Raw genomic sequence first — 14,599 nt, 5'->3', positions numbered from 1 at the left:
CCCAGCCGGAGCTGCCGGGAGGGTTGGGTTCCAGCAGCCTTACGCTCCTGCCGTAGGGTTCCGGGATCTCTTGTTATCTTCAAGCTATTCCTGCAGATCTCCTTAGCGTCTGCACAAACAGATGTGTGTGATGCATGTCTTGTGACTGCTAGCCCATCTGATATTATTTTGTGAAGTATGAGGGTGTGTATTTTTAGAAGCCATCCAGGTGACAAGATTTGTATGTTGTTATTAAACTTAGTTACCAGTGCTTTGAACTGATACTAAAGATTTGATTCCAGTTTTGTAAGATAATTCTGGTGTGTTTCTTGAATATTATAACTTCTCTTTGAGGAACTACAGAGATCAGAAATTAGTGAAGCTGTTTAAACCTTTCAGTACATCTTAGATGAGTCAGATTGTGACACTTACAGATGAATGGGGTCAAAATTTCAGCACCGTGTTTTGGGCCCTTTACTTTTTGAGATAAAACAGGTTAAAAAGTCTTTTGTTCAGGAATATTTGTCATAACAAAAGGATCAGTAGCATCATTAGACAATCTCTTTACAATGAAATATTTGCACACATTGATGAAACCGTGGAGTGTTAGTATTATCAGAATCCCACAAGGTTTATTGGTTTGCAACCTGTGGTATAGAATGTTGAATTTTCAGCTTCACTGAAGCTTGTTGTTATCACTTATATTAGAACTAAGTTTAAGAAAACATACTGACAAATCCATGTTGTAACTTTTCACATTAAATGAAACAAGCTGTTTTTCACTATTTTTGGTAACTTTCAAGGCTGACAAGTAAGAAAACACTGCTTTTTTTTAAACTGACAACAGTTGATACCAAGTTAGTATTTTGACAGTAAGTGTATGTTGGCTACATGTTGAATTTGGAGTACCAGAACAGCTAAAGAGCATGATGTTAAAGAAATTTCTTCACTGTAGGATTCCCATAGCAGAGTTTCAGGCACTGAATTTTATAAAAATAATTTATAAAAAACAAAAACACATCTTGAGCTGGTTGCCTCTGGAGGAGGACCCGTCTTACTTGTTTACCTGTGCCTTCTGAGGCCTCGTGGTCTATTCCCTGCACCTGTTCGTGTGACATAGATATGACTGCTTATCCAGTCAAGTTCTTGTGGTCATTGGTGCTTCTTACTCACCGGCCCTGTACCTCTCCCCCACAAGGGTCTCTGTTCATCTTCTGCTGACCTTCAATAATACGACTTCAAAGATTCACCCTTGAATTTGACTCGTTTTGGAACCTTCTCATGACTAAGCAAAAGTTCAGTATTGTTTCAGTTCTGGTTTGTGACCTCAGGCCACAGTATTCCAGTCACTCAGGCTAAATAAAGTCACTCCTGCTAAGCTAAGCAAAACAAGTTTCAATTCAACCTGATTTTAAGCAACCACACAATTAATTTTAATATTCTATAGATAATTATCTAACACATGTAAAATGTCAATGCTGCTCCATCCTTTGATTTTTTTTTTTTTTTTTTTTTTTTTTTTTTTTTTTTTTTTTTTTTTTTTTTTTTTTTTTTTAATGTGGGTCAAAAGATTTGTCAGATTTGTGGCTTATTTGATCTTAATTGTACAAATGTAAGGAGTGATAATTTTTATAATCAATTTCATTTTAGTTATCTGACTTTCTGGAATTGTATTTGGAATTTAAGTGATATTTCTCAAAGCATTCCCCAGCATTTGTTTATCTTTCAGTTAGTCTTTAGTATCAACACCTGTTACTACCATTCTTTCAGTCTTTCAAAACTGCAGATGCTTGTTGTGAAGATTTTTCTGTTCTGGTCATATTTCCTTAAGGAAGTGAACTATTGGTTCAAATCAGGAACTTCTAAGTCTATAAATCTTCAACAGTTTAGTCTCTGAGTTTCATTGTGCAGGTTCTGTCTAACATGGTTTGTGATGGAGGTAGAATGTCTTTTTAGGAAAACCTACAGTCTTGATTTACAGGTGGGACTATCTGTCATGTTTTTGCCAGTCTCTTTCAATGGTTTGTTGCTCTTGCTGATATGAGCTGCTTTGACTGAATTTGAATCCTAACTATTTCATATTGTCATATGAAATAACAGTATTTGTTATTGTATACAATATTTGTATATTTGTTATGTGGAAACAAATTAGTATTCGCAGTGCAGACAAAGTTTAGCAAATAGCAGACAGAATTCTGAATATCCTTCTATTTTCAACTGTTGTTCTTTAATTGCTTATCCTCAGAGAACAATGTGAGCAAAAATATGCATGTGAGAAAATGGTTTTGGTGCACCATAAAAGACAAGGAAGATGATCAAATTCAAATCTCACAAATATGATCTTTCTGGAAAAAGATCAGAGGGATTGATGGGGTTTGTTTCTTTCGGAGGTTGAGCTTGCATGGAACTTCTGCTGTTTCCTCATAGCACAGCCATGCTACCTGTAAATTGAGAAACAGAATGCAGAATGTTTAGTAGTAAATACTAGAGCAGTTCTTACTGTCCAAGGTAATTGATTTTATAGTGGTTACCCCTGAATACAAGACTGGCTTAGCCAACAGGAGATGGCCAAACAGTTCATCCTGAGTAATCCTGGAACCCAGAAATGTTCTGCTGATGGCTGCAAAGTGTTTGGTGGTCATACATATGTAACCCATGTAAATAAAACTTCTTACTGCCCATGTAAAGCAATAGCACTTAACACCCATTGAAGAGTCTGTTAATTAAACAGAAATCTGTATCCTGGAGCTATCAGTAGGAGGGGACTCGGGTTGCCTGCCTTAATGGAGGCATTTGGCCTCCAGGTGGGTGTGAGTTCATTAAATTGTGTCCTATCTGACAGTTCTACACTGTTGTCATGCTGTCTAAAGTGGCACTAGATGCTTGAGTTTAGGCAGCTACACCTGTCCCGTAGTTCCTTTCTTTGTTATAGCCTTACATAAAGTACTTGCACTCAAATACTGCATGCTCCTTAGAGACATAACAGTGAAGTATTTGTTTCCTTGGTCACATCTCTCATTTTAGGACAATACCACCTTTATCTATGTCATTCTGCCTTAAAGCACTGAAAGTGCCTGAACCTGAGGACTGTCTCTGTGATGAGTCCCAAGCAGTTGAAGAGTTCCATCTGAAAAGAAACTTCTGTAGAAGTTTTATGAAAAATTCAGTTCAGCAATCAGATCCCATAAAATGTCAATTATTATTAAAACAGACTGTGTCCATCCCACAGTATTCTACAACTCAAAGCAATGCAGTAGAACTTGCAGAGATCAGAGAAAGATGACAAGGGAGATGAAAAATCTTAAATTACTTCCATCTGAGGAACAGCTGAATATCTTGGGGCACTTTGTATTGGAGAAGAGATACATAGTGGGAGGAGAATACCACAGAGACCTTTAAAATCAGAAGGAACAAAGGGAGAACAAATAGAGAACAGTGTTTCTTTGTATAAGAACTTCTTGAGCAAAACATGTACGTAGTGTAAACCTTCAGTTTGGAAATAGTTTGAGAAACTCTCTTATGAATTTGTCCAGTGAGAGCTACAAAATACTGCTTTTGGTAGTGTTCCTGAATCACAAATGGTCAGAAGCTGAGAGAACATTCTGGATAGGTGTCACTGCATGCTTCCCTCTTCTTGTGCACTTTCCTAGGAGTATACCACAGACAGGGTGCTCAGCTGGGTGCATCTTTGTTCTGACCTCATGGTCATTCTTGCGTGTCTGAAGCAAGGTTAACCTAACAGAAAATGCTGAAGGAAATAGGATTCTTTTGTGTGATTTCCACAGTGACCTAGTGAACAGAAAACAGTGACGACCACACCAAACAGACATTGTAAAGTTCTGTTTCTTACTTGTTGAGATGCTTCCATGAAGCACAGTGTTGATTCGCATTCTCTCCCCACCGAAGCAGAGTTGTTTCTAACAAGTTGTTTTTACAAAATACAGTGCTCAGACAATCTTACAATGTGAAAGACTAGGGTTTGCTTTAATGTTTTTTTTTCCTTAAGCTTAACCATTCCCACATTATTTCAGTGTTAGATTAAGTTCTTAGATGGAATATTTCCTTTCGTTCTAACCACTTGAATTTTCAGGGGGTCGTCTTTTCTTATTTTTTACTAATGATAAATTTTGATCACTTCATAGACACTCAGTGAACTTCTGTAGCGATACATAGAGCAGTTTCACTAGGGTAGTTCTGTTTTGTCTTTCAGGTACAACTGGCGCTTGATCAGTAAAAGCAGAACACATTATTTAAGGCTTCAAATTACTTGTTGTGTTATGTAGTGGTTGCTGGCAGTTGTGAGGGTTTAGTGGTTAGGTGCTGATAAGTTTCTTTTTCTTCTACCTAAATTGTGGAACAGGTTTTATAATAGTAATTCATGTGTCTAAAATTTTACTGCAAGGAGAAACAATATGGTGGGTAGTGAATAATTAAAGTATTCCCGTGTGTTACATTATGCAGTTTTAGAAAATGTCATTAAACAGATAAGCACAAATTTAATTGGCGGGGTTCTTTTTAAAATGTCCTCTAGTAGGGAGATTGAATTTAATGTTTCTATTAAATGATTTCCAGAACTGTTCGTCAGATGGCACAGGAGCAATTCTTTTTAATGGCTACCAGGTGTTGCATGGGACAGAGACCTCTCCTTTTCTTCATTACCTTGCTGTTTACTGTTCTAGGGGTAAGTTTTTAGATGTAAAGTCTTCAGTACAACGTGAATTTCTGTAAAAAGTAGTAAGACAAAATATCTGCCAGAGAAGGCAAATTGCTGTTAACAGTCGCTGAAATATAGATTCCTTTTGATCTATAGGCAAGCAGTACAGCTGATTTCCATTTGAGTATAGATGAGGGGGAAGGGGACTTTTTGCATTTTCTCCCAAGAACACGAACAATAACCTTCTATTATATGCATTTGATCTTTGGCGAATGCTAGCCTTCAAGTAAAAATCCTTAGCAAATTAGATAGTTACCTGTAGTTACTGCCGCCTTTTACCGGGCCTGCCAGGACTTGACATTTCAGTATGCTCATGGCTCTCCTGACCATTTGATCACTTCACTGTTTGTTTCCCATTCAGCTATAGAAATTGCAACTAAAATAGTCCAGAAGTCATTCATTAACAGCTAAATACAGTTGTAAACTTACAAAAGGTTTAAAACTACCTTACGCTGCTTTTCTTTCATATTTACTGCCTGTCTTAGGGAAAACGTGTTAGTGCTGCTCTGTAAGTAGAAGCATGTATGAATTCTATATAATTTGTTTTTGGTTTGTGTAGAGTACTGCAAGAGAGAGAGCTAAGCATTCTGGAGACTACTTCACTCTCCTAAGACATCTTCTTAATTACGCTTACAACAGTAATATTAATGTACCTAATGCTGAAGTTCTTCTGAATAATGAAATTGACTGGCTTAAGAGGATTAGGGTAAGTTTTAGGCTCAATTTATTTCTGATAATCAGCTTTTTGCTGCTTTGTAAGGTACAGTTTTAAGCTTGGTAAATGTGTATTATTTAGAGTATCCTAACTTTCTCTTAAATGACAGGATGAAGTAAAAAGAACAGGGGAAACAGGTGTTGAAGAAACTATCTTGGAGGGTCACCTTGGAGTAACAAAAGAGTTGTTAGCATTTCAGACACCTGAGAAGAAATACCATATTGGTTGTGAAAAAGGAGGTGCCAATCTCATTAAAGTAAGTTCAAATTTTTTGACCCATGGAGTTTCTTTATACCTTTTTTTTTTTTACTATAAATAGGTAAAAAGAAACTTTGCATCTTCTGATCTGTAACCATAGAAGGTCCCAAAGTAACCGTTTGATGAGGGCTTCTAATTGAAGTTTAATGTTTTCTTTAAAAGTACTTTATTTTCTTTTTTTAAATTACACTTTTCATTCATAAGAGTACTTAACATTCCAATTTTTTGGAACCACTGCGTATGGACTTGCTGTGACCTTGTGAGCTGTATTCCAAGTCACGGCAGAGAACATACAAGGAGAGGGAGCTAGATACGGGATAGCCCTGTGCAGGACTGTTTACTTTCATTACCCCCCTATTGTCTTTTCTCCACATGTTCTTAATTAATGTTACTAAAGTTTATGGCAGGTTTGAAAAAATGCACGGCATCTGAGTGTCTCTTTAATCAGACATGTTTTCTTTGTACAGCCGGAGTATTGTAGATTTTTTTTTCAGCACTAATTGCTGAAGAGCTTTGTAGATAACACTTGTTTGGCAAAAGAACATTTTTACCAATCAAGAATAATATAGATTTATTTTGGACTTTCAACGGGGGTGGGGATGGTGCTTGGGATGTTGGGTTACAGGTTGGGCTGGGTTCTAGATATAAAGCTTGTTATGGTGTTGATCTCAATTTTAACTCTTGGGTGTTTTAAGTACTCCTCTTATTATCAGACATTCATTTATGTGGTAACTCTTAATCTGTTATAAAATGGTTTGCCTTTCTATGGTAACAGGTGGTTTCTTTTCTTCCTTTTTTTTCCCCCTCCAGGAATTGATAGATGATTTCATCTTTCCGGCATCCAATGTTTATCTACAATACATGAGAAATGGAGAATTGCCTGCTGAGCAGGCCATACCAGTCTGTAGTACACCAGCTACTATTAATGCTGGCTTTGAGCTACTAGTTGCGCTAGCAGTTGGATGTGTGCGAAATCTCAAACAGATAGTAGACACCTTGACTGAAATGTATTACATAGGTACAGCAATCACTAGTATGTAATATTTTTAATTATCTATTTTCTACTTTTTAATGTATACATTATGTATTGATTTTGTTTATATTATCAGTTGAACTAGATGCTGAATCTTTTAGTTTGGGGTTTGTTTGTGGCTGCTTTTAATGTTGTGAAATCAGGCTGTCAAAATCTAGAAAAGTTTGTCAGTGTAGCCTTTATTTGTTCTTTATGCAGTAAATGTGTTGACTTGCATTACGTAGTTGCATCCAGGTTCCAGCCCCAGTCACTTACACGGTCTGACCCTTGTTACCCTGGTCTCTGGCTTCTCCCCTTTGTCTGTACCAGCTCCCAGGAAGTTCATTCTGTCTGTATCTTCTACTTGTGTCTCCTCGTTTCAGACTCTGCCTAACCAAACCCAGAACCTCATCAGGTATCTTCGGCTTAGTTGTAGTGCCAGTCTCTTGATTGCTCACCTAATTTGTCATCATTGTCCACACACAGACACAGGTCTGCTGTCCTGTTTCCCTTTTTAGTTTAGTACTCATTCTCTGCTTGTCATAGTTCTTTCTCAGATACTTGTTCTCTCAGTTTGGCCTTGTCTCAGCACAGCTCTGCACTTAAAGAACTTTCTCCTCTCTGAAGAAAGATTATAGCAATTTTTGTTGCAAATGTTAGTGTTTCAAAAGCCGATAGTCAAATGAAACTTGGGCTGTTTTTCACAGGGGTGGCAGAAGTCTCACACTTAACACAGATTTTGTTATCAATAAAAAGCATGTAAGACTTTCTTAAAAATGAACAAACAAATGTATTTTCTGCAGCCATAAATGGGGTAACTAAACCACTTTGGCTGTAGTATTAACAGAAGAAGGAAAAAACCCAAACAACCAAAAACCAAAACCAAGTGAACCTAAGCTCTTATAGGAAGAAACGTTGGGAGAATTGGGGTTGTTCAGACTGGAGAAGTCGTCTCTTGGAGACCTTATTATGGCCTTTCAATACTTCAAGAGGACTTAGAAAGATGGAGAGAGACCTTTTAGCAGTGCCAGTAGTGACAGGACAAGGGGCAGTGATTTTAAACTGAAAGAGGGTAGATTTAAAGTAGACTCAAAGTTTACCCTGAGTGTGGTGATGCACTGGGACAGGATGCCCAGAGGAGTTGTGGATGCCCCATTGCTGGCAGTGTACAAGGCTGGTTTGGACAGGGCTTTGAGCAGCCTGGTCTAGGAAAGATGTCCCTGCCCATGACAGGAGTTTGAAACTAAACACGTGTTTAAGCACATCTTCCAACCCCAACTATTCTGTGATTTAACAATGTTTAAACTTGTAGAGTTTAGCAGAAGTTGCTGGTTGCCACGTTGACTTGGCAGTGCTGGGTTGACAGTTTGACTTGATCTTAAAGGTCTCTTCCAAGCGAGACAATTTTATGATTCTGTAAAACTATAAGCAACTACAGGTAATATCCCATAGTGGGACTTGTCCGCTGCCTCTTACAGCCGCAGTGCTACTTGCCCAGTTGGTGAGTCTTTTAAGGTTTTTCAGTCTCTTCCTGAACAAATGAATGAACAAATGAAAAGGGAAGCTTTATGGTTTTCCCCTGCTGCCTCATCCTTTTTTCTTCACTCTTTTCTATTGGGAAATAGAGTATTTCTTATCACCTCACAATTAGAAGGATTTTATGGCATTTTCTTCCACTCAAGTAGTTGATAAGCACCATAGAACACCAGATATCCATGGTCTGTCAGACAGAAGAGAGAACACATGTATGAACTGTGCATGCTGTGTGTTTCATACACCAAGTAAAGCTTGCTTGTAAACATGCATGCTCTCTTACTTTCTGGTACATCAGAATTTTTTGTGTTAAAACCACAGCAGGTTAGCATAGGAAATCTGTGATTGTAAATGTACGCTGAAGAGATGTGAGAGGTCCAAGGGAGAAGACTCAGGAAGGAAAAAATATGAATGTAACAAATCATATAGATAGCATTATGTAAAACTTGCCATCTTGGCAAGGAAAAGTGAGGTACGAGTGAAATACTGTAATATTAAAGGTATTACAAATTGGTTATATAGTCTATATTCATTCAACTGAATTCTTCATCTAAAAAACTCACTGGTGTGGAGGAGAGACTTTGGTTTCATAGGTAAATAGACTGAATTTTTATCTGACCACCTTTTTAGTTACGTAATAGAAGAAAGTGGTTTAATGTTAAGATTACAGATAAAACTATCATTCATAGAAGTTGCACTAATTATAGCAATTAAGTTTTCTGGTGGAACGTGTTTTATTAAAGTGCAGTGTGATATGGACTAATACTAATTTTGTGCAACTGCTCTTTGAACTGCATTGATGGTCTTAATTCTTTTATACCCAAGTGATTTCCTCATCACATTCTGCTGTTTTCTTTTAGCTTGTGAGGCACTTACAGAATGGGAATATTTGCCACCTGTTGGGCCTCGACCACCAAAGGGATTTGTAGGACTAAAAAATGCTGGTGCCACTTGTTACATGAATTCTGTCATTCAGCAGCTGTACATGATTCCAGCCATCAGGAATGGGATTCTTGCAATTGAAGGCACAGGCAGTGATGTAGATGATGACATGTCTGGGGATGAAAAGCAGGACAATGAGGTAAATTTAATTATGTAGAACTTGCTTATCTTACAATAGAATTTTTTTAATGAAAAGGTTGTAACAAATTGAAATTGCTAATCACTTTGCTTTCCAGTGATAGCAGTGGGGACAATAACATAGTATTTCTTACTTAAATATTTTTTTCTTCTTGCTGCCGGAGAGCCAGTTCAAAAGATAGAAGTAGCAGGATTTGCACACTTACTCCTCGTGGATTTGTTCTTGAAAGCACTGTGTATCACTTCTGCCACCGGAACTCCATTAATGTATACAAAGACACTATTTGTGTCTTCAAATGAGAATATGTAACACCTTAGATTGTTAAATTAAACACGGGTTACAGCTAGCTATGAGACAGCTACATATCAAAGTTAATTGCTCAAATTTTCTTCTGTTTTTCAGAGCAATGTTGACCCACGAGACGATGTGTTTGGTTATCCACATCAGTATGAAGACAAACCAGCACTGAGTAAAACAGAAGATAGAAAAGAGTACAATATTGGAGTTCTGAGGCATCTCCAAGTAATTTTTGGTCATTTAGCAGCTTCCAGGCTACAGTACTATGTACCAAGAGGGTTTTGGAAACAATTCAGGTAAACAGAAATTTAGTATTGATGTCTGTTCACTGGACCACTGAAATGCAACAAAACTGATCGTAGAAGAAATAATAATAGCGATATTAATTGTAAATTAGCAGGACTTGTGCAGCATTGTATGTTATCATACCTTTTCACCATTCTGTGGAAGTCTGTTAATAAACCAAAAGTTTACAACAAGATTATTTTGAATTCTAGCAGTTCTTGACCTTGATATTGAGACTTTGGCTTAAATATGAAGTTATACAGAAAAGCTTGATTTTATCTACCGTTATGTGTCAGAAACAGAGTAAGAGTTGGTATACTACATCACCAACCGGTAATAGTTCTGCTCAGTAAGAGGGATTAATAACTTGAGTAATGCTTTTTTAGAAAAGAAATTGTTGGAAAACAAAGCAAAAAATATTTAACAGGAGTGTGTTTTTTTGTTTTCAGACTTTGGGGTGAACCTGTAAATCTACGTGAACAACATGATGCTTTAGAATTTTTTAATTCCTTGGTGGACAGTTTAGATGAAGCTTTAAAAGCTTTGGGCCACCCAGCAATGTTAAGTAAAGTTTTAGGAGGGTCCTTTGCTGATCAGAAGATTTGTCAAGGATGCCCACATCGGTAGGTGTTTTAGAATCTTCTTTCTAAACAGAAAAACAACTTATGTTTGTGTCCTTATAAAAGTGACTGAAGAGTCAAGAGTGGGGTTTTTGTGTGGGTTTGGGTTTTTTTAAAGCTAATAGAATTTGCTACCTTGTTTTTTCTACAGCCATTACATCAGTTTGTCTTCAGGTGCCTTGAAACACTTGGTTGTTGTGTCTACTTGGCGGAGTATATGTGAAGCATTGTGTATTGATCAGGGGAGGAAGATACAGCTTTTTCATGTTAAAACTGAAAATGACTGAGGGACCGAACGCAGTGTATAAAATTTTAAGATGTGGCCAACAGCTGTTGCTGTTGCTCCATTCAGACTATGTAAGCTGTAATTCAGGGGAATGGTGGAGAAAGTTTTACCTTTTTTAAAGATTTCTGCTGTATTTTTAATTAATTTAAAATGTGAACACTGACTTTTAGCATCATATAGGGTATATATATAAAAAAAAAAAAACACCAAACCCACAAAAAAAAGCCAAACCAAAACCACCCATACCAAATCTGACTGAAAGGCTGTAGCCCACTGTCTTGAGGATGGTGATCTATGACAAATGCTTAGTGAGCGAGTGGAACTCGGCGTTTTACAGTTGTTCTTCTCTAGGCTTTTTGTTCTAAATCCCTTTTGAGGTGGATGATTAAAATTGCATGTAAGATTCAAGATGGCCTACTGATGGACTTGTTCTTTTTCAGCAGTTGTTTATTAATCTTTTTTTGAAAAAACAATTTGTTTCCAATATGTCTTAACTGGTTGGTCTTTCAAGTACTGCTGGTTCTTTGCTAGGAATTTGTTTGAAGGATGTATCAGAACACACTGAGTAAAAGCTAGTCCTAAATATGCAAAGCAATTTTATGAAGACAACTATTCATGTTTTTTCAGCTAGAGAAATGGGAATTTTTGGAATGGGAATCGGTTTTTTAACTGTTGTCTGTCTTTAGCTATGATGCAGTGTTTGTATTTATCAGTCTTAATTCCTGACTGTAAAGGTCAGTAATGGAAAAAATACTCTACTTTGCTATCTGTGCTTCTCTACTAGCTTAAGTTAGCCAAGAGTTTGTCATGCTACTTCAGCTGCTTTAAAATCAAGATGTGCCAAAAGATTCAACTTCCGCTTCTATTCAGTGAACTTGACACACGAGTCATTTCTATGATCTTCTTGAAATAACTATACATACTGCAGATCCAAAAATACAGTGAGGGATGCTGCAATGTAATTGTAGGCAGACTGCAATAAAAGAGTGCCGTTCTTTTTTTTACCGCTTAACTCCTTTTCCCAGAAGTCGACATCAAATGCTGAATAAAACTTTTGCAGTAAGATGGTGTGTAGCACCTGTAAAACCTAAAAAGTTGAACACATTTCTACTGTCTCTAACACCTGTCTGTTCGTTGGTAGGTATGAATGTGAGGAATCCTTCACAACTCTGAATGTAGATATACGAAATCACCAAAACCTTCTTGATTCTTTGGAACAGTATGTCAAAGGAGATTTACTGGAAGGTGCAAATGCATATCATTGTGAAAAATGCAACAAAAAGGTAATGATTCCTTACATGTTAAATTGGTGTACAACTGTGATGTTATAACTGTGATAAGTTCAGTCTTAGTTCGTGTTCAGGGAAAAAAAAGTTCAATTACTGAATTTGGTTGTTGGTAAGAGTATATGAATGGAAACTCAAAAGCTGATAACTGTTCACGTCCTTTTTTAGGTTGATACAGTGAAACGCTTGTTGATTAAGAAGTTGCCTCCAGTTCTTGCAATCCAGTTGAAACGATTTGATTATGACTGGGAAAGGGAATGTGCAATCAAGTTCAATGATTATTTTGAATTTCCACGAGAGCTGGACATGGAGCCTTACACAGTGGCAGGTGTAGCTAAATTGGAAGGAGATGATGTAAATCCTGAAAACCAGATAATACAAAATGAACAGTCTGAAAACGAACACTCTGGGAGCACAAAATACAGGCTTGTTGGTGTACTTGTACACAGTGGCCAGGCCAGTGGTGGACATTATTACTCTTACATTATCCAGAGGAATGGTGGAGATGGTGAAAAGAATCGGTGGTATAAATTTGATGATGGAGATGTGACAGAGTGTAAAATGGATGATGATGAAGAAATGAAAAATCAGTGTTTTGGTGGAGAATACATGGGAGAAGTATTTGATCACATGATGAAGCGTATGTCCTACAGACGCCAGAAGAGGTGGTGGAATGCTTATATTCTTTTTTATGAACGTATGGACACAATAGACAAAGACAATGAACTAATAAAATATATTTCAGAACTCGCTATCACCACTAAACCCCATCAGATTAAAATGCCATCAGCCATTGAACGAAGTGTACGGAAGCAGAACGTGCAGTTCATGCATAATCGTATGCAGTACAGCCTAGAGTATTTCCAGTTCATAAAGAAGTTGCTTACTTGTAATAGTGTCTACCTAAATCCTCCTCCAGGTTAGTATGTTAGTGCAATAGTTACGGATTAATTTCTTGCAAGAAGATTTCTGATTTATGTTGTTAAGAATTTGCCTAGCCAGTGAAAATTTTGTGCATTCTGCTTTAAATACTCTGTCTTTCTGAACTTCAGCAGTTAAACATACATTGTTGAGTTGTTCATCAGTGATAACATGACAGAACACGTAGCAAAAAAAGACTTTGATAAGCTGTCAGCTGTTATTCAGCTTATATTCTAAGTCATGATAAAACACTTAAATTTGTGGGCTGTTCTGCTGAAGACAGTTCTCAAAGGTGAGGTGCTGAATTCTAAAAATGAGACATGTTAGCTTCCAGGTACCTATCGTAAAGCTTACATTTTCAAATGGTACATTATAGAAGCTAGAGCCTGTTTGATGGAGTTTCTTGCTAAAATTGGAACACGTTGTCAACAAAATAGTAATCTGGAATCAGTTAAATTGTTGAAAGTAAATTGCTTTTATGTTGTCTACATGTGAGTATTTTTCATTTTTCTTGTAGGACAAGATCATCTGTTGCCTGAAGCAGAAGAAATAACTATGATTAGTATTCAGCTTGCTGCTAGATTTCTTTTCACCACAGGATTTCATACAAAGAAAATAGTCCGTGGCCCTGCTAGCGATTGGTATCTTGCCTTTTAACCACAATTACAGTTTCGAAAATTTGATGTCTGTTAAAAGTTCCCAGTTGTATACGTACCACAATAAAAGGTGTTAGTGGTCTGTCCTGTTTTCCCTCCTACCCCAGATACGTGGTCAAGGTGCATATAAAAAGGGGAGAACACTTGAACATAAAATACTGAAAAGAAACTGAGCCTTAAAATAAGCTGCTGAGCTGAACAGCTTCAAAATTCGTTTTCAAACAGTGCTTAAATCTGCCTTTTGTCTGTCCTGTGGAAAGGAAAAGGAGTATAATCTACAGCTAGCACAAAACTAATAGCTTGTGTATTCTGACCAATTCAGAACAGTTTGTTCATGGTTTGAGTCACTTTTTAAAAAAGCTCTTTTCAACCCACTTTTACAGCTTATATTTGTTTTCTTTTTCTGGAACATGCATGTACTCTTCTGGACTCCGTTAGGAGAGTGCTTTATGTACATCGCTGCCAGGCTTGTAATTCAAGTCTGTAGTGTAGCACACAGTACAGTCTTACTCATGACACCAGCATTTTAGTCTTTAAGATGGGTAGTTCTATGTTGGGGAAAGGAGTGTAGGTTACTGCTGATAGAACCAGGGAGAAAATCTGGTATTCATAATGACCAGTAGTTTACCAGCTTCTAGTAAGTAGTTGTGTAATAATAGCAAATGTGTACCTCAAGATTTTCTCCAGTAGCAACTTTCAGAGTAGCCAAGTTGCTCCTTTTATTTTAAGAGACCAAGAGGAGTTAAAATACTGGCACAGGAAGGAGGACAGAATAACACAAGACCCTCTTTGGAACAGATACTTCACTCTTTGGTTTCTGGGGGATGGATTTTGTGTGTAGATCGGTAAATGAGATTATAAATTCCTGATAGGTTACATATTTAGTTACCTGTCTCATGAAACCTCGCATGTTTGCCGCCACTCACCCTTTCCCCCAGTTCCAAAACAGAGTGAAT

At 37.2% G+C, this 14,599-nt stretch overlaps 1 protein-coding gene across 2 annotated transcripts in view; it reads left to right on the top strand.

The window, feature by feature from the left end:
* The window catches only part of LOC104494300 (probable ubiquitin carboxyl-terminal hydrolase FAF-X), a 72,404-nt gene that overhangs the window by 43,163 nt on the left and 14,642 nt on the right, over nt 1-14,599 (top strand). For both annotated transcript variants that reach the window (XM_010137114.1, XM_010137113.1), the window contains 10 exons: nt 4,552-4,660; nt 5,253-5,399; nt 5,518-5,664; nt 6,477-6,699; nt 9,072-9,292; nt 9,695-9,885; nt 10,324-10,497; nt 11,922-12,063; nt 12,235-12,985; nt 13,505-13,628. In XM_010137114.1, the coding sequence (XP_010135416.1) occupies nt 4,552-4,660; nt 5,253-5,399; nt 5,518-5,664; nt 6,477-6,699; nt 9,072-9,292; nt 9,695-9,885; nt 10,324-10,497; nt 11,922-12,063; nt 12,235-12,985; nt 13,505-13,628 (2,229 nt within the window). The remainder of the gene's footprint in view (nt 1-4,551; nt 4,661-5,252; nt 5,400-5,517; nt 5,665-6,476; nt 6,700-9,071; nt 9,293-9,694; nt 9,886-10,323; nt 10,498-11,921; nt 12,064-12,234; nt 12,986-13,504; nt 13,629-14,599) is intronic.

This window comes from Buceros rhinoceros, unplaced genomic scaffold, assembly GCF_000710305.1.
Source record: "Buceros rhinoceros silvestris isolate BGI_N320 unplaced genomic scaffold, ASM71030v1 scaffold7765, whole genome shotgun sequence".
NCBI classification, from domain to species: Eukaryota; Metazoa; Chordata; class Aves; order Bucerotiformes; family Bucerotidae; genus Buceros; species Buceros rhinoceros.
The sequence above is the reverse complement of the archived record's forward strand: the minus strand, read 5'-3'. Positions and strand labels throughout refer to the sequence as shown.